At 44.7% G+C, this 20,202-nt stretch overlaps 2 protein-coding genes across 3 annotated transcripts in view; one reads left to right on the top strand and one right to left on the bottom strand.

Annotated features, from left to right (window-relative positions):
• The window catches only part of AK6 (adenylate kinase 6), a 31,760-nt gene extending 22,500 nt beyond the window's left edge, over positions 1-9,260 (bottom strand). The window contains exons 1-4 of the mRNA XM_078675303.1: positions 9,106-9,260; positions 2,333-2,425; positions 877-935; positions 640-785 (exon numbers count right to left, since the gene is read on the bottom strand). Of these exons, the coding sequence (XP_078531429.1) occupies positions 640-785; positions 877-935; positions 2,333-2,425; positions 9,106-9,154 (347 nt within the window). The 5' untranslated portion in view covers positions 9,155-9,260. The remainder of the gene's footprint in view (positions 1-639; positions 786-876; positions 936-2,332; positions 2,426-9,105) is intronic.
• Positions 1-20,202, top strand: part of RAD17 (RAD17 checkpoint clamp loader component) — a 564,733-nt gene that overhangs the window by 137,559 nt on the left and 406,972 nt on the right. The window contains exon 1 of one of the 2 annotated variants that reach the window (XM_078675297.1): positions 9,749-9,902. The exons of the other annotated variant lie outside the window; for it this stretch is intronic. The gene's annotated coding sequence lies outside the window, so the exon portion shown is untranslated. Of the gene's footprint in view, positions 1-9,748; positions 9,903-20,202 lie in introns of those variants that run through there. 2 annotated transcript variants of the gene reach the window in all.

The raw sequence follows: 20,202 nt of genomic DNA on the forward strand, positions 1-20,202 counted from the left end.
TCGCCTGCTCGCCGTTGTAATGTTCTCTACTTATGATACCCGAATGTGCATTATGTCCTCTTGTTTTTCTTCTATTAATAAAAACATATTGGGAAAAAAAAAAAAAAATTCTGTTCTGTTCCCCACAACGTATGAATGTAGGCCTACTGGATTAGGCCACTGTTCCAAATCAATGCTTTTACAGTGGTCCAATTAATAAGCAAAAACAGCCACTCGTCGAGTTTCTGAACATTTATTAAAGAGCAATAACAAAACTGAGAAAATCGAGGACAACTCTACTAAGTCTACTGATTGAAGTATTGAGCAAACGTCTGCTGTGCACAGAAGATAATGAATTGCACATATGCACCTCAACACGGTGGTGCACACGTTTGTGATACAAGTTATCAGCAATAATTTAAAAAACATTAGAACGTTGGAACTGTATAGGGCAAATAAACGTTAGTACTTCCAAGGACAAGTTATTTCATGGATGGGGATTGTACACTGGGACAATTGCACCCTATTTCTCAGACAAGGAAATATTGTACCTTGGCCACGTTAAAAAACTTTGACACAATGCAGCGACTATAAGAAAGAATAGTTGTTTATCAGCCTCTCTTAGTTACGACCATATCACCATCATGCACCAGCTCTTACCTGGTCTCCAACCTCTCATAGAGCAAAGTATTGTCAGTGCGGAGTACAAATACAATCTGAAACCACCGCTCCGGGAAGAAGTCACAGCCATGATAATCAACAATCATTCCCCCTCTGGACATCCTGTCTTCAAGTTCATCAATCACCTGAAAAGGCAGCAGAAAAAGGATGGAAACTGTATTATAATACCCAAAAAACAAATACAGAATGAAGATTTGTAGTATGAGAAGTACTCACCCTGTCTTCATCTAGAACAGGGCAATCATACTCTTCATCATAACCTTCATATAATTTACCTGCAAAAAAAAAAGAAAAGAAAAAAGACCCCTAGGTTTTCAAGTATGACTGCCAAATTTCCATATTTATTTAACTATCTACCAGAAACACTGCAGCTTACCAAAATCACTCCTCCCCAGCCCAGGGGGCAGTATGTAGAAGTACTGCTGTGAACAGCCCTTTCAAAAAAGCACAAGCAGCAGAACGACTGCTACCACCCAATTCCAAACGTAGGAATCATCCAACAAAAATGTAAATAGAACTGCACACCCCACCAAGATGCAACAAGTACAAGTGTAGTTAACTTCTACAGAAACGGATTACCAGCATTTATATGTCTTCTTATAGAAAATCAGGAACGCGCGTCTTCAGACTGCTTCAAACAGGAGGCTTTTATTTGTCGCAGTCTTAAGAACGACAGGCATTTTTCAAGCCTGTTGCCACCACCTCCAAACAGCCATTCACCACAAAAACTAACATTTATATTTTGGTTACCTACTTCTCACAACCCACACACCATGCCAAAAAATACAAAGTTAGGCACAACCATTACCACTCACACCAAACACAATTTTAACTACACGTCAATTTCAATAAAACTAAATAGACATATTTAGATGCACACAAACGTAAAATTAAAAAGTTGTCTCTTGGTGCAGTGATTGTGAGCGAATACCACGTAAAACCCTTCATTAACGTTTCAGCCAAAATGTATTTAAAAAATAAGTAAATCAGCCTTCTAGTGCAATCTTGCAAACATGTCAAATGAATTTAAAAAAACAAAATAACACACAAATATGCTGTTGTACTTTTACTTCACCAATCTACTCTCAAAGAAAATACCTTTCCGTCATAGTTTACTTCGTCCTAGCTTTATGCCATTACCTACTCTCAATCCAAAAGGTTACTACGAAACTAAATCACTTCTTTAATCTTAACTTTAAGATAATTACATTAAATTGAGTTATTAATAACCATCACCCTAATTGAACTCAAGTTTTAAGTAAAATAATGTATTTGATTTGCATTCTTTGCACTTTTTTACTCTAAGAGAGCATTTCACTGGAAGAATGTTTCACCAAGTACTCAAAGTAAGGTGGGAAAAGCGACGAGGGAAAAAAGGGGGAGGGTATCAAAGCAGAGATATGGAACACGGGGAGGCAGATTAGTTATATGTAAGTTTTTCCTCTGAATATTTAGGTCATCCTTCCGGTCTTCAAGATTAGAACCTACAACACAACTCTATATATTGAATCAACTAGGCTCCACTGATGTTCTGTTTAAATGGAGAATGGACTAATTTCCTTTGCCAGACTCATTATTAGATGGCTTTTTTCACAATTCAGCTGCACCAAAAAGTGAGAGTGAAGAGAATGACAATTATTGTAAAAGAAAAAGTATTTGCAAACAAACGTACCTTCTTTTGCTAGATCGCTTACACTGATATACGTTAGTCCTGTACGTTCTGCCAGTTCTTTACCCAGCGTAGTTTTTCCAACACCTGGTGTGCCTGCGAAACAAAAAGGTAAATAATACCTAGTTACTGGGAAGGGAACAGGTGTGGATGTCCCTAAATGTTCCAGATTTATCTCACAAAAAAATTCATATGCTACTTTACATCACTATTTAGGGTATTTTTTACCTTCATGGTGAAGCCCTTAAATATTAGTGCTAAGTTCATAACAGAGCTTTACTCCACCCTTACACAACTTACTCATTTTACCATAAGCTTTTGGTTATCTATTTTTGTACAAGTCAAATTTGAAATTAGTCATTACATTAGATTCATACAACCTTGAAAATATTAAGTTACGGTTACAAACAAATGCACTCATCTACAGAGTAAACCAGATAGTATTGAAAACAACTGAATTCTGGAAAAGGCAGGGATGTCACAAGACATGCAAGATTTTCTTCAGAATACATAATCGCAACTGTTTCCTTTCACAGTTTCTGAAGCCGCAAATACAATATAGAATAAATATTTATCTGGAATACAGGAGGTTGCTTGGTATTTAGGCCCAGAGTAACCTTTGGACCACAACCTTAGGACGAAAGGAAAGGCCTCAAAACGATTCGGTCTTCAAAAACCCTACGAAAAGGATGCTTAAAGACAGGAGCACCCAGTTCACACAAAGGAAGAGAGGAGGGTATAGCCCACAGAAAGAAAGTCTTGAGGGACAACAAACGAAAATCACAAGAGTCCAGGGGCTCAAACGGAGGAGCCAACAATGCCCCCAAAACCAAAGAAAGATCCCAGGAAGGGAAGTGAATCAGAGAAGGATGAACAGCAGGTAACCCCTTGAAAAGAGGAAACAGCCTTCACTCCATAATTTTTACTTCGGAGCACATTTACCACGTATTTTATACTTTGATTAGACTGTTCCCACGCTAGTCTTAACATTGCAAGACTTTACCACGCATTTTGCACACAAGGTGGCAGTCTTCGACTATAAAATAGGACGGAATGCAGAAGGTATAATAAACAGTATATTTACAATAAATGTATGCAAAAACCGGTGGGGAGGCTACTGGGACGTTCCGGGAAACGGCCTTTCCCACAAAGTTTTTCCTATGAAATACTATTACTGCAAATGTCTTACATCGTAAATATTGTTTCTATGCATGTCACTACAACGCGTGTTTTCACCACCCAAATTCAGCAACTGTCAAGTAAAATTCATAAATACCCCTTTCCTTTTGTCGTTTTCCCGCATGCTGTTTCATATATAAAACCATTTTCCTTTGGTTGCCTGCGCCGTGGGAAAGAGCAACGCATGTGGTTCCCTACTGCTCTTTAATAAATAAGACCATATTTGTATATAGTAATCACATTTTAAATTGCACTGTTTCTGAAGTAAAGTTTATAGAATATGTTAGAATAATTACACTTTGTTAATCATTTGTGTCTCTCTGAGATGGAAAGTCATTCTGGGCCTTTTCCATTTAATTTGCAATTAAGCAATGGCTTGTGATTCCTTATCTTGAAAATGTAGTCTGGTTAGCTATTCTTTTTGTATGTATAGCTGGAAGGAATTTTCCAATGGATTAGGGGTGGGAAGTGAAGGGGTGTAGGCAGACTCGTTTGAAGTATAGTATAAATATGAAGGAGAATTTTATGTGTTGTCATTCATTGCCTACAGGGAATAACTTTTTCCTTGTGGGTCTTGCATCTGTTCAAGCTTGAATAAACTAAATGCTTTACCTCCAACTTCCTGTACTCATTTTAAAGTAAACTGGACAAGAGGTGCGTTTTCTAATTTCTGTTAAAAGGCTTTTTTAAATATGCTTCCGAGGTAATTCAGCCGACATGGTACAGGAGATTGATGTATGACACAAACTCAAGAGCACTGTCCCAGGGAATTAGGCTATCATCTCTCTTCTGTGCGTCTACGGCTTATTCTCCCTTCATGTAATAAAGCATTAGGGGCATGTTAGGAAGAATAATACAGATAACATAGAAATATATATATTTTTTTTTAAGTAGTGCCGCGCAAGTCAGGGAGTGAGTAGTACTTCTGATTGGTTGAGCAAATTAAGCAATTTAACTGCCATTGAGATTAACACCAAACAAGGTGCCCCTTCTTCAGACAAAATTAATGTTTCTCTAAAAAAAGAAATTCATCCGACATTTATTGTTAATGTTTAATTTTCCTAACTGTAATATTGTTCTCATCCAGCAAGCACATCACCTTCAGCCACTCCACTGGACCGACCACAGCTGCTTCAGAAGAACCACAACCCACCACCACCCGCAACAGGTTCCTCACAGAAGCTGGAGCAAGATCACCGCCGACCAGCTCACCACCTCCCTCAGCCAGAACCCACCCACCAGCACAACGGACCCCAACAAAGCAGCCCTCAACCTCACCCAGTGGCTGACCGCCTGCGCCGACGAACTCGCACCACTGAAGAACCCTCCCAGCAGACCCAGAAGCAAGAAGGCCTCCTGGTTCACCGACGAACTCAAGGACTCCAAGAAGACCTGCCGCACCCTCGAGAAGGCCTGGCTCCTCGACCGGACCACTGACAACATGACCGCCCTCAAACACGCCACCCGCAAGCACCACCAGCTCATCCGCACCACCAACAAGAAATCACTGAAGGAACGACTGGACAACAACGCCCACGACAGCAAGGAACTCTTCACCCTCGTCAAGGAGTTCTCCAACCCCAGCACCGGCAACAACAACATCACTCCCTCACAAGATCTCTGCGACTCCCTCGCCTCGTTCTTCCACCGCAAGATTGCCAACATCCACAACAGCTTCGGCGCACCACCCACGCACCCAACCGCCGAACCAACGCCCCCCACCGCCACCCTCCGCACCTGGACCACGGTGACCACCGAAGACACAGCCCGCACGATGAACACCATCCACTCCGGATCTCCGACTGCCCCCTGCCCCCACCACGTCTTCAACAAGGCCAACTCCACCATCGCACCCCAACTCCGAGACGTCATCAACACCTCCTTCAACACCGCCACCTTCCTGGAGAGCTGGAAGCATGCCGAGCTCAGCGCCCTACTGAAGAAACCAACAGCGGACCCCACCGACCTCAAAAAACTTCCGCCCCATCTCTCTCCTTCCTTTTCCTGCCAAAGCCATCGAGAAGATCAACAGACAGCTTGCCGCCTTCCTCGAGACTAACGGATCCCTCGACCCCTCGCAGTCCGGTTTCAGAGCCAACCACAGCACCGAGACCGCCCTCATCCCAGCAACCGACGACATCCGAGCCCTGCTCGACAACGGGGAAACAGCGGCACTCATCCTCCTGGACCTCTCCGCTGCGTTCGACACTGTCTGCCACCGCACCCTAATACAGCGCCTCAGCAACATCGGCATCCAAGAGAAGGCACTGGAGTGGATCGTCTCGTTCCTCGCCGGAAGAACACAGAGAGGCCTCCGCAAGGATCATCACTCAGCCCCACCCTCTTCAACGTCTACATGAGACCTCTTGCCGCCATCGCACGCCAACACAACCTCAACATCATCTCCTACGCCGACGACACCCAGCTGATCCTCTCCCTCACCAGCGACCCCGACACCGCCAGAACCAGCCTACAAGAAGGGATGAAAGACGTCGCCGATTGGATGAAGAACAGCCGCCTGAAACTGAACTCAGACAAGACGGAAGTCCTCATCCTGGGACCATCACCCTCTGCCTGGGACGACTCCTGGTGGCCCCCTGCCTTGGGCACCGCTCCCAAGCCAACAGACCACGCACGCAACCTGGGTTTCATCCTGGACTCCTCCCTCTCGATGACCAGACAAGTCAACGCCGTCTCCTCATCATGCTTTCACACCCTTCGCAAGATCTTCCGATGGATCCCGAGCGAAACCAGGAAGACGGTCACCCAGGCCCTCGTCACCAGCCGATTGGACTACGGAAACACCCTCTACGCCGGAACCACAGCCAAGCTACAGAAAAGACTCCAGCGCATCCAGAACGCCTCCGCCCGACTCATCCTGGACATCCCCCGACGCAGCCACATCTCCGGCCACCTGAAGGACCTGCACTGGCTCCCCGTCAACAAGAGGATCACGTTCAGGCTCCTCACCCACAAGTCTCTCCACGACCTGGGCCCGAAGTACCTCAACGACCGCCTGACCTTCTACACGCCCACCCGCCAGCTACTGTCTACTAGCCTCGCCGCCATACCACGCATCCGAAGAGCAACCGCCGGAGGCAGATCCTTCTCCTACCTGGCGGCCAAGACATGGAACTCCCTCCCCATCCACCTTCGGCTGACCCAGGACCATCTCGCCTTCAGGAGACAACTCAAGACCTGGCTGTTCAAGCAGTAGCGGACCCCCTCCCCCAAGCGCCTTGAGACCCTCCCGGGTGAGTAGCGCGCTATACAAGTGGTATGATTGATTGATTGACTCTGCTGTTTTGAAACTTAGAGAAGTCCAGTAGGGGCAGTGTTACTCTGTGAATACTGGTTAGTACGTCCGATCACTAAAGTAATATGAAATAACCGAAGTAATGATATGTGTGCTCATCGTTTGCGTGGCAAGTGTATTTTCAATGTATGCCAATATAAAAGCGCGCTATTGGTATGCGTGGTAAACACAACGATGTAAAGACGTGAGTAGTAAAACCACCTGTGGTAATGTCATACATCCCTTGAAAAGACGCCCCAACAAACCATCTGGCTCAGACAAATTGTTCCAAGAACTCCAAAAAGCCTTAATCACACCCCACTGAAGTTTAAGGGAGGCATCCTTCAACGCCAAAGAAGGCCCCTCCTACAGAAACAGCAACACATCAAATAAGGTAGAAGAAGCAGAGTCTAAACACTTCCCCGACACCATCTACTGAAAGAACGCCGTCAAGATATTGGTAGAGGAGCGCCTAGCAGCCTGCAGAGTCAAAGCCACACTACCCAGAACCCCCTTATGCAATAGACCTAGGCGTTAAACCTCCAGGCCGCCAAGCGCATCCTGAACAGAAAATCCTGCTGTAACACAGGGGACACCAAGAGGGAGGGAGTCAGGGGCAACAACCACTCCACTTCCCTCCTCATTTCCACAAGAAGATGAAACCAAGAGGCCCAGGGCCCAGCCGGGGCACCAAGAATGACAGACGCTCCAATTATCTGGAACCTGAGAAGCAGCGGAAAGGGAGGAAAAGCGTAAAGAAGCCCCAGTGGCCACTGGCAGGAAAGTCTCCACAGCCCAAACTGCCCTTCCCAGATCGCAGAGCAAAACAGTGGCACTGAGAAGACTCGCAAAAAGATCTATCACAGGGACACCCCACCACTCTGACAGCTCCTGACGCAGGCAAAAATCCACCGACGATGGAATGGCCCTGCTGAGAGCATCACCACAGTATTGGAGATCACACCGGATGTGGATCGCAGACACTGCCAACAGAGGAGACTCCGCCCAATGAAACAAACTCTCTGCCACCAGAACCAGAGATCTGGTCCACCCCCGCCATCCCCTCAAGTCTGTTCACATAAGCCATTGTCGTACCGTTGTCTATCCTGACCAGAATGACTGCACCCTCCAGATACAGAGAGAAGGCCCGCAGAGTCAAGCAGACTGCTTCCAACTCCCTCTAATTTGAATACCTCCTGCTCCAACACTGGGACCAAGGGCCCCATTCAGGCCCCGCAACCCAACAGACTGGCATCCATTGTGACAATCAAGAGGACAAGCCATTAACCTTGTCCACCCGAATCTATGGGGATACAGCAATTGGAGAAGATAGGGGGAAGACAATTGGGGGACCAATCCACCAGGTTGCGTGTCATCAGTTTGTGCAAATGAATGCCAGTCCAGGGAACCAGAAACACCATTGCAGCCAGATTTCACTGAACCTGGAACCAATGTGCAGGCACCTGGATGGGCCGAGTAAAAAACCCAGGGGCATTAAGCTTGATTGAAGACCACACTTTTACACCAGACATTACCCAACTTTAACACAGGAGTACAGGATTAGCTGCCAGGCTATAGCCAATTATCACAACAGGGTAACTAAAAAATGCCCATGGTTTATTCAATAAGACACAAAAGCGGAACGTAAACACTAAAATATTTACGAGCAGACACAACAGCGCCACAGAGGGATTGGTCATCTTAGCAAGTGAAAACTTCACAGCGTAATAAACACCAGGTGACTCAGACGTACCACATGCACCAGGGACCTTGGCCAAACACACCCCACGGCAGACTCTCAGTCACATTTCTCAACACATCAGGTACTCTTTTTAATATCCACTCTGGTCAATGAGAAAGCCCAGAACAGAGGGGTCGCACAGCCATGGCCGCTAGGAAGACGTGCCATGCTCTCCAAATTCTGATAACGTATCATAAATATGAAATAATTTGAGTGATTTCAAAAGGTTCGCAGAGATGTTTTCTGATCAATCAACAACTGAAATGTTAGTTTGTCTGCAGTTCATTGGCTACGAGTCTTTGGAACAGTGTGACTCCTCTCGAGTAGATGCAGTCGAACGATGCCAGTATCAAGGAAACGTAACAAAAAAAATATTTTTCAGAGTTGGGTAAACAGTGGGGTTACGCCACCGTGCCCGGTACCGTCCTGTCTGCGCACTGAGCTAGTGCAGTATACTAACTGCTATCTACAGGAATTCGATGCAGCCCCATCCTTCCCACGCCCTTACCGAGAACTAGCGTAATTCCATCATCTATTAATATCGAAGATGCACATTCTCACCGGTGAGCAAAATATTGGGAGCCTTCTGGAATCCGTTCGACTCCGCCATGTCACGTCCAGTCTATTCAGCTCCAGTGCAGCACGCGTAGGCACAGGGCTTCCCTAACTATGACGATGGAGGCTTTTACAAACCAAGCGTGCGCTTTGGGGCGTCAACTAACCTTAAGGTGGCCTGGCAGCTGCCTGCAGCCAATGTAGTGAGCTTTCCCGTCTCCTTTCACTGCTCCCGCGCTCACAGGTCGATCCTTGCTTGTGACGTGGTACGACAGGAAGTCTCCAATCTTGGAAAGGGAATGGAGCTCACATAAACTATCATCAACTGGCAGAAATATGTCGGGATTCCAGAGAAACGATGCATTATTGTAAATTGGGAGCTCACGAACTCTAATACAATACGTAGCACATTTCCCTGTTGTAGGCCACACTTTTAAACACATATGGTAGGCTACTTGTTTTGCCTGATAACAAGAGCAATTTGAAGGATGACTGACGCCGAACTGCACGAGCTTCTGGGAAGTTGAACTCTCTTCTCGTGTCGATGTATCCCATCTTACTAGCATAAGATGGCTACTGCGCTTTCTTGCTTTAGTTGTTTAGAAGCCAGTCATTTCCCCTGTAGTTCTGCGCCATCACATGTGACGTCATGTGTATGCGCCGTTCTGTACGCAGGACCCGTGACTGGTTGTTGCCGGTGTGTTTGACGGCTTTAGTGGACTGTTGTAGCGATTGCCTTATGTAGAGACTACCTGACAGGCGCTTAAGGAGAGGAAACATTTTTATAGAAAACTGCCCTGGAGGTGAGAGTCATACATGTTAGTGGCTGCACTTTTATAGGGTTAAGTGTGAGTTTGGTAGGAGTTGCCAAGGATGTTTCCAACTCTCGCCTGTCTCGAATAAGGTCCTAACCCAGTATAGCCATTGGTTGCATTATGGGTGCCCTTTATGCTCATTCAACTCTATACTGTCACTCCGGCTTCTCGAATATCTCTGATTGTCCTCTCTTTACTTATATATTCGCGTGTTGCCATATTTCCCCTTGTTAGAAGATTGCCAACTTGGGCCGAGCATTGACGCGGTGCATTTTGGCTCTGATTGATAATGTTTAAATACATTTATATATGTTGCTTGTGCATGTCATTGTGCGTAGCAGTATGTTACCCGTCCAGGGGCGCCCACAGAAATAGATTCGACTTTTGGTCATGTGAAGGAATTACTATATAATTGCAATTGTAAATCACAGAGTTGTAGTACGAGAGTGTCAGGACTGGCAGGTTAAGGAACGTGGGAAGCTGTCAAACCAGAATACCCGGTTCTCAGCGTAACCACTTGATCAAATTGTGTGATCTTGGGCATATTCTTATATATCACTTCACATTCTTTCATTAACTGCCAACATCTGGGAGCAACTAGAAGCAAATTGATTGAATCTGAAATATCCAAGAACATTTATTCGTAAACACATAAATCTGGTTTTCCTTCTTTTGGTCTACCGTGGTAACATTGCCTATTATTTGTCTAATCCCATTTCACTGCTCAAAGTTGTTATAGATATTTATCATAGCGTCACAAGTGGGCCCTTGACTAATTGAGCATATATAGTATATGTTGTGTCCAAGTGGAGGAAACCGGTCTCTAGATGCAATTAAGTTAATTGATCACTCAAATACCACTGTCTTCCCATTTTAGAGATCCAGATTATTTTATGCATGCTTCTCAATTCACCTTTTTTTTGTTTGTACTCACCTTAGAATAGTTTTGTTGTATTGTACTTTGACGGTCTAGCTTCCTAGCGCGTGACCTCAACTCTATTTTAGAGATCCAGATTATTTTATGCATGCTTCTCAATTCACCCTTATTTGTTGTGTGTACTCACCTTAGAATAGTTTTCACTCTTCCAGTATGGCATATGCTCCCTATATGCTTCAGTGTGGTCAGACTCCATCTTCAGAAGATTGTTCACTTCCAATTAGTTCACCCTTCAGTTCACTCTTCTCAAGAGCTTCATAGGCATGTTTTTTGTCGTAAAGGTAACTGACATAAAATCAAAGCAATAGACTTTAAATTTGGCATTGATAAAGGTCTTTACTTGCTCACTCAATTTTGTTCTAGCTTGTGAGCATAAACATTACATTTATGATAACTATGATTGTTCGGATTGCTAACGGAATATACATCCAGAAAACGGTCTAATAATTTAGCAATCAGTGGGACGCAATAGGCTTGCGCTCACTGTAAGTGGGCATGGTGGGAGTTATGTGACTAAGCAGGCTAAGTGGCAGCTGACTAAATAGCCTGCTCTGTATTTGGAGTCTTTGTGGGAAGGTAACTTTATATCACCCCTAGGCAGGAACAATGACACAAGCCATGGTAATGTACAGAGCCATCCTCTTAGGTTAGGACCTTCACTTAAAAGAAAGGACTAGAACCGAGGGGACTTGAGGGCTGGACAGGCAAATGCTAGTACTCGTCTACCCACCGGCAGGAAAATTCTGCAGAACTCTCTTGACATCCTCTCCTCCCCTGTGGGATACACTGAACCCCGAAGTATGGAGAAGAGTTGTTAGTCATGCAAGTTCTTTGAGTAAGCAGTAAGTTAGTGAGGCACAGTGGGTTATCACTAATGATTCACTACCCCTGGGCAAGTTATTGGCCAGCATGTGGTGATGTTAGATGTGGCCGGATGTGGAAAAGAGCTTTCTTTCCTTTAGAAAGTTCTTTGAGTAAGCAGTAAGTTAGTGAGGCACAGTGGGTTATCACTAATGATTCACTACCCCTTGGGCAAGTTATTGGCCAGCATGTGGTGATGTTAGACATGGCCGGATGTGCAAAAGAGCTTTCTTTCCTTTAGAAAAGTGCCCATAGCTGTGCATTATTATTCTTTTAGACATGTATTAAAAGTATAGCCTGGCATAGGCGGTCCCAATAGGAGAAATAGTGCAGTTATAGGGTACCCGGATGTTCCTAATCTAATCATTTTTTTGAATTCTTTTAATTTGTTTCATAATGACATCTACCTTCAAACACATGTAACATAGCCTCAAGCTTCTGCTTAGTCCTTACATGCACTAAACAGATAATTTCTTCCTAGCATGGATTTCCAGCTTTGAACAGTTTTGGCAATGTTATACTGAGCAAATATTCACTAAATAACTACTCTATTTGTGAACACTCTGTATAAGGAACCGCCAGTCTATCTGAGGAATGCCTGCTTTTATTGTGAATCACTTCTGTTCTCACTCCTCTTCCCTGCCCATTTCGTGCCACTTCCATCAATGAAACCTGGATTGCTCCTAAACATACCACTATACTTGCTGCTAACCTGAAATCACTTGGTGAAACATTGAGCTCCTCGTCAACAAGTTCCTGACTCCAACTCCTCCCACCTGGTCACACTCAGTCCCCAGGAGCCATTGGATCGTTCTGGAAACATCTACATTAACCTGGACTCACAGCCATACCAATTTCTCCTAGTCCTTAGTGACCTCACTTTCAGCTGGAAGAATGACAAAACAAACTATTCACTTCATTTAACTGCTCTCACTTTACTTCTCTCTTTACCATATGTCCTTGGCATCTTCATTGGCACACTTCACTCGGTTTTCAACTTCCACTATCTGTGTGGGTGCATAGGAAGCTTGAATTGCTGCTTTGTGGTGCACCTAATCTTAGAGAAGATTGAGAGCACATTTTCACTATACAAATGACATTCCATCTATTGGCTTTGTGAACGTTTACTCTCATCAAATGTTTCAGAAATATTGTAAATATGACTCATTTTGAGCTTTCATATCATTAGTGTATTTTTTAACTGTAATCCTGCCAGTGACCTAAAAAATGATATTGCCAGTAATCAATAAGAACGCACAGATTAAGGCAGAGTATTCGGTATTGATTCACCAACATATACTCCATTGTGGATTTTTACACTCTCAAAGATATTATTACATGTTTAAAAGCTGATTGTGAGAGTTTTAGATTTGTCACAGTAATAATTTCATGATCATAACATGATATTTTATTCTCAACGGTATGTGCACCAATATTTGCTTCTGAAGATCAGAAACCTGTAGATGATCCTTAAACATACCTTAGCCACTCTCCCTTTTGAAAGAAGAAACAAAAATGCAGAAGAAATCAAAATCTTTTATTAGGCTATAATAAGTGTGCTCCAAATGGCAGGTCTAAACTAAATTACCCAATTCAGCATCCACACCACTAATGGAGTAGGTTGGTTGTCATGGATTATACATCTGTACAAGTATTCTGTTAAGCTAATTTTGACAATTAGAATTCTATCCAGCTTAAAGAAAAATCAGGTTCCACAGTCCACATGAAGTTGTTTCATTTAGAACATGTTTGCAAGAGTCAGGGATGCTATATATGTTTTTCCACAGGTATAAGGCGGTCATAGAATCTGCAATCTTGATATAAATGATTGTAAAACTATTCCATTTTCACATTATATCTATATAAAATATTCTGCCACTTTATTTTTACTTGAATATGTTTCTCATTGGAATCCACTTCAGATAGTATCAAGTCTTTTATCAGTTCTCTGTGAAGGCTATCAGCAAAAACTAGAACACCTGGTCCAAATGGACTTTCAATAAACATGTTAAAATTATTAAAGGTATTCTAAATCGGATTTCCTTTCCCCTGTAGTGGAATATTTTAGATTCAAGGTAATTGCCTGGATCTTAAAGGGATTTGTTGTGCAACCTATCTACAAGAAAAGGGGATTCCACAGATCCAACTACCTACATACTGATTGCTTTCTTGGATTCACAGCTATATTTTTTGCAAGCCTCCTACTTAATGTCTTGACCTCATTGGTTGAAGAAAATCAGATAATTCATTCAAAACACATTTTTGTTTGATAAGATAATTCCACTTCTGAAGGTAACATTTTATAATTGTATATGATGGCACAACAGGCCAAGACTAACCCCCATGTATGTTTTTATAGATCAGTCATCTGCTTTTAATAGAATGAACAAAGGTATGTTATGGAAGAAATTATCATCTTGGGAAAAATATTCAATATTGACCTCATTGCAAATAGATACTTGGGTTGGAATGGGTAATTTATTTATTCAGAAAAATGGTCATGCAACAAGGGTTAATTTCCCATTCCATTGTTGTCCCTTTTTAAAATTCGTTTTACCTGTTGTTAGACCGACATGTATTTGTGCTAGCACAATTCATGGCAAACCTATTGTGTTCTATACTCCTCTAAGGAGGCTTTGCGTCAGCCTTGTTCAGCCCTTAGGGTTTTCAGCTTAGGAACCTTCAGTTATTGGCTTGTGACATTGTCAATAGCATTTTGTCTCAGCCCATAGGAGAATATCTATCTCACTGTTTTTCTATTGGCTGTTAGGATGTGTCCTTCCTCCTTTATTGTAATGCTCGAGGGACTATTTGACATGTTCCTGGTTCTTTTATTCACACACATTCAAGTGTTTAACACATTCGTACTTTACTCAGTGCAGGCTTTATTTTTATTTAAACGTAGCAGGCGTTTAAAAAAATTGTTCCTGTTAGCGCTCAAACGTGCGCCTTAGCTTAAGATAGCTGCCCTGTTGGTTTTTCCCTTTTTAAATTGTGACTGTCTGACCTCAAGACCGCTTGAAAGCTCGGGATGGAGTGGATGTTTACTTGTGTCTTTCTTTTATATCCATGCTACCTACACAGAACTTAATATCATTCTTCTTTTGGAATAAGTTTGTGAATGTTTACCTCTGACGTATGTTGTTACCATGCACACAGGTTTACTTACCTCAGCCGTTTATTCTTTAAAATCTTAGACATCCATTGATATAAACATTTTACTAATGCCGCATTAAGCAGAATGCAGTGCATGACCTTTGCAAGATCATAGTGCTAAGATTCAAACTGAGGGCTCACCCATAATTCAGCATGTAATTGACAGACAGCCATCCTGCCTGCCGTTTTATGGGCGGTACTCCGAGTGATCAGTAGCGTTTGACTTAAGACAAGTTGAGCACTTAGATACAAGGCGGAAAAAACCCACAGGCGTTTCTGAACTACTGTACACACCGCGTTAGGCAGAACTCTCTGTTTTACAATAAACTTGGCAAAGAACTTTAAAACCTGAATTTCACATTAGAACCCACCTTTAATCCATTCAGAGTAGTAATGTGCCCCTCGATACATAACTTAAAACTAGTGGGTAGGTTTTTATGTTTGTAAAACAAACCCATTGGATCATCTGAGCGCTCTTGTTTAAATGCTGTTTTGCTGTTGTCAAGAAGTTGTGTGAGACCTGGGCAGCCCCACTCTGAGCTTTTCAGTAATCTGTATAAATAATTATTTCCAAGCTCACAGAATAATTCATTATATTGTGTCCAGGCTGAAACTTGTGCATCAGGGTTGGAGGGCAGAAATTGAAAATGCATATTGAGCAAAAGATGCACAGAACTTATCTGTCTGAGAAACTGTGTGGTTGGTTATTTATGCTACCTTATAAATGCTGTCTGTTTAAGCACATCTGGATTTTCATTGTTCGATCTGGCTTTTATTTAATGATGTCTGTTGGTTACAGAGCTGTTTATGCCTACTAACTTCTGTTATTTGAGTCTCTGCAATCATTTTGATTATAAAACCTGCCTGTAAAGCACTAAAGAGTCCTGCCTTACCATGGTTATTTGATGAGCCCAGATTTTAGTGTATTCAGGCTATTTATTTTTATCCACGCCATTTGAATGTTATATGGTGGGATTCCTGCTGTAATTGCTGGAGGTTGCTTCTAAAGAAGAGCACGCTGCTGTTAGGAAAATTATTGACATGCCTACGGAGCTAAGAGTGGAACCATCACTTGACCTCCTGGGACCCTCAACGGATCACTTGAAGCACTTTTGCTGACCCTGACACCCTGAGAAGAAGACCGTGCACTCCTGCACTCAAGGACACCAACACCGTCAGCGCCTCGCCGGACCCGCTTCGCGGGTCCCGCAGCGCTACTCACACTGACTCTGGGAACTGTTTGTGGGAGCTGAGAGGAGCGCGGGGCAGGTGAGCGAGCTAGCGGGGCTGCGACCACTGAGGCAGGGACTCCAGCGTCCAGGAGTCCCTGCGCGCCCAACCAGTCACACCTGGGCTGCTCTCCCCGCTGGCCACGCCCCCCGCCTACGGAGCTAAGAGTGGAACCATCACTTGACCTCCTGGGACCCTCAACGGATCACTTGAAGCACTTTTGCTGACCCTGACACCCTGAGAAGAAGACCGTGCACTCCTGCACTCAAGGACACCAACACCGTCAGCGCCTCGCCGGACCCGCTTCGCGGGTCCCGCAGCGCTACTCACACTGACTCTGGGAACTGTTTGTGGGAGCTGAGAGGAGCGCGGGGCAGGTGAGCGAGCTAGCGGGGCTGCGAGCACTGAGGCAGGGACTCCAGCGTCCAGGAGTCCCTGCGCGCCCAACCAGTCACACCTGGGCTGCTCTCCCCGCTGGCCACGCCCCCCGCCTACGGAGCTAAGAGTGGAACCATCACTTGACCTCCTGGGACCCTCAACGGATCACTTGAAGCACTTTTGCTGACCCTGACACCCTGAGAAGAAGACCGTGCACTCCTGCACTCAAGGACACCAACACCGTCAGCGCCTCGCCGGACCCGCTTCGCGGGTCCCGCAGCGCTACTCACACTGACTCTGGGAACTGTTTGTGGGAGCTGAGAGGAGCGCGGGGCAGGTGAGCGAGCTAGCGGGGCTGCGAGCACTGAGGCAGGGACTCCAGCGTCCAGGAGTCCCTGCGCGCCCAACCAGTCACACCTGGGCTGCTCTCCCCGCTGGCCACACCCCCCTGTCCACTGACCAATTACTAACGATCACAGGGCATAAGGCAGATAACTGTTCCCGCTCAGCGGGAGCGAGCGGGAGCGCGCCGGGAGAAGCCCGGGACAAGGGCGGGACCGTTTGAGGCCGTTCGAGGCCTAAGAGGTCTGGCCTGGCCCACCCCCCTTGGTTCCCTTCATTGCCATTGCACCGGGACTTTGAGCTTTGTGAGTACTACATATAAAATATAATCGTCACACATTATGTGTACTCGGGGGACTCGCAGTAAGACCGCACTGGGGCTAACTAAGACAAAAGGCACCTTGGATAACTTCCTAGCAAAAACAAATCTGGCCATAGATGTAGAAATCACAAAGATGCAGAAAAGGGTTTCACTCGAGCTAGATGCGGCACGTAGACTTTCCCAAACGTTTGCTAATTCTAAAAAATCCTCTCTGGGAAATATTGCGTCCGCCGTTTCCCCCCAGCCAGTTGAACGCCCCCCTCCTCTGTTGATCCATGCGGATGTTCATCATTCCCCCTCTTTTTCTTTACCTTCACTAGATTCTTCTCTTATCTTTTCACCCATGACTGTTCAACCTAATGAGGGTGCACTATCTACCGAACAGGAAAACCTGATCACCTTGCCGGTTATAACTGCCCCTTCCTTCTCTGTAGCAAAAAGCTCAAATTCTGGTGCCTATGCTTTGAAGAAGAAGAAAAATAATGTAAAATCCGCCTATGCTCGTAAAAAAGCCAAAGTGGCTAGACAGCAGTTTTTCAACCGTCGAAGAACTTTACCTAATGTAGGGGATGGCAAACAAATACCTCCGCTAGTTACACAGCCAACAGGGGGTGATAATAATTCCAATCTTTCCACCCCCCTTAATGCCCCTACGGTTGAGAATCCTACTATTCTTGTAGATAATCGAACACCGGGAGGCCTAAAAGAGACAGATAGGGATACGGATAATCCAGGTGATGATGAAGACTTTCTTCAAACTGTCTGGGTCACGTTAAAACAACTATTGACACCATTTGAACTCAGACTGTCTCGTATTGAGAATCACCTACTCGAAATGGATAAAACACTAGTATCCCTGGCCACACTTAGCCTTAAACAGCTGGAAGTAATACATCCCCATATCAACGAGGGTTTACCCCTGGCTAGTAATATTGGTATTCTATCTGCCTCAGATCCTAAGACCAACACTAAAGTAGCCACAGCTTTAAAGGAGGATCCTCCTGCCCCTTTGATTTCGCCTGCTCCTTTACCCACCCCATCATATAAACCGACACCAATTCCCAAACCGAGGAAATCTGTTAATGTCCCTGCCAATCTTCCAAAAGGTAATGAAGAACCCACTAAAAAACAGGTCCAGCCTAAACCTCCCTCTAGATTTGACCAGAAGCTGAGTAATTCTGCCACTCCTCTTCTAGAGCCCTTACCAAACGCACACCTGAATCACCAGAACTTTCGGGGGGGCTACATTGACCTCCCGCCGGAGGCTGGGGCTTATGTTGCTATCTTGGCCGGGGTACCTCCGCTTGCCCCTGATCTCGTCGAAACCCAGTGGTCCCTAAAAAATAAGGTGATCCACTGGTTGAACACCAATAGGCAGATCCCACAAACCAACAGGAGCAGGGTTCTCATGGCCAGGAGAGTCCCCTGGGTGGGCCGTACCTATAAATCGATACCAGGAGATTGTATCGTGGTGTCCTTTGCTGACCCTCATACTGCCCACCTTATTACCACATGGGATCCATATAGGGCGGAGCAAACAATAGTCACTAAACCCCTTACTTTCTTTTATCCCCCTAAGCAGGTAGCCGGGTATCCTGGGGCTTGGACTGTGGCCCATAATCATAGATGGAAGGGTCAAGGACAGGGTTGGCAGCCCACTAACAAGTGGTGGGAAGGTGTCCCTACTATGAATAGGTTTGCTTGCCTAGATCAGGTGGATTGACTGGATACGGACGATCAACCTCAACGATCAATGGAACAAATGCAAGCAATAACCGCCGGTAATAGTGTCCCAGCGCCACATATTCCTAATAATGTGACCCATGCGATGGTGACCCAAACTCCCCTTGCCCGTTACCCGCCTGTTGCGCAAATCACACAACATCTAGACAGGGCACTTCCTCAAGACCAGACTGATGCTATGGAGTATGTGGGACACACACACCAGGTGGCTAGGGAACCGAAACACTCACTATTATCCTGGAATGTAGCAGGCTTGGGTAATAAGATCAGGCAGACATCTTGGCTGGAGACCATCCGGAAGCATGATATACTTTGCCTGCAAGAAACTTGGCTTGCAGAGGAAAGGCATATCATGGGGTATCGCACATTTCATTCACCCGCGGCTTCAGCAATCCAGGGGCGTAACAAAGGGGGCCTGTGTATATATATTTCAAATATAGGGGATATAAAGGTGTACACTTCCCACTTGGATCAATTCTTTCAAATCCTTTCGTTTAAATGGGGCACTACCCAAAAGTTTATACTGGTGAACTTTTATAATAATATGCCTGTAAATGAAATGGAATGCACCCTGAACAAAATGTTGAGTTACATTCACAGGGAGAGAGATCAAAACCTGGGAGACAGTACAGTCTTGTGGGTGGGAGACTTTAATTGCACCGTCTGTCCACTCTCTGAGTTAGGTTTGTGCGGCCTTGCAGAGCGAGAGGAGGACGGTCCTTTTCATTTCTCACACACCAAGCTGGGGTCTCTCCTTAACAGCATTGTGTTTACTTTCGATCTCACCTTCATTAATCAGGTATGCTCTCCACCAGTTTCCTTTGCCCCAACATATAATGGAAGAGGTTGTGAAAGTATAATCGACTTTGCACTCATATCCCCCACTATACCTAATTTTATAACCTTCTGGGAGATAGGGGATGATCCAATGAGTGATCACTACCCTATTACCTTTGGGGTTAGGCTCCCACAGGAGAAAGCAAAGGAAACTGATGGCCCACCCTATCCAATGGAGGTTACTTTAACGAAGTTAAATGGTTATGTGCTCAAGTGGGAGACCTTGAACCCTACAATCTTTCTCCACAACCTAATATCTTCTTGCTTTGCAGACATATCTGTCTGTTTAGAGGAAGATACTGAGCCTAAGGCGATTATGGTAGCTTTTGCTAATATTCAGGAGCACATAAAAAGCCTTCTCACCAAGAGCCATAAAAAGAAGGGGAAACGCGCTACCGGGTGGTTTGACTCTAGATGTACAGCTGCCTTAAAGAACTTGAAGAAAGTTCTTAAGGCTATCCCGAAAAATAGGGTCCTAATTT

Source organism: Lissotriton helveticus, chromosome 2_1, assembly GCF_964261635.1.
Source record: "Lissotriton helveticus chromosome 2_1, aLisHel1.1, whole genome shotgun sequence".
NCBI lineage: Eukaryota > Metazoa > Chordata > Amphibia > Caudata > Salamandridae > Lissotriton > Lissotriton helveticus.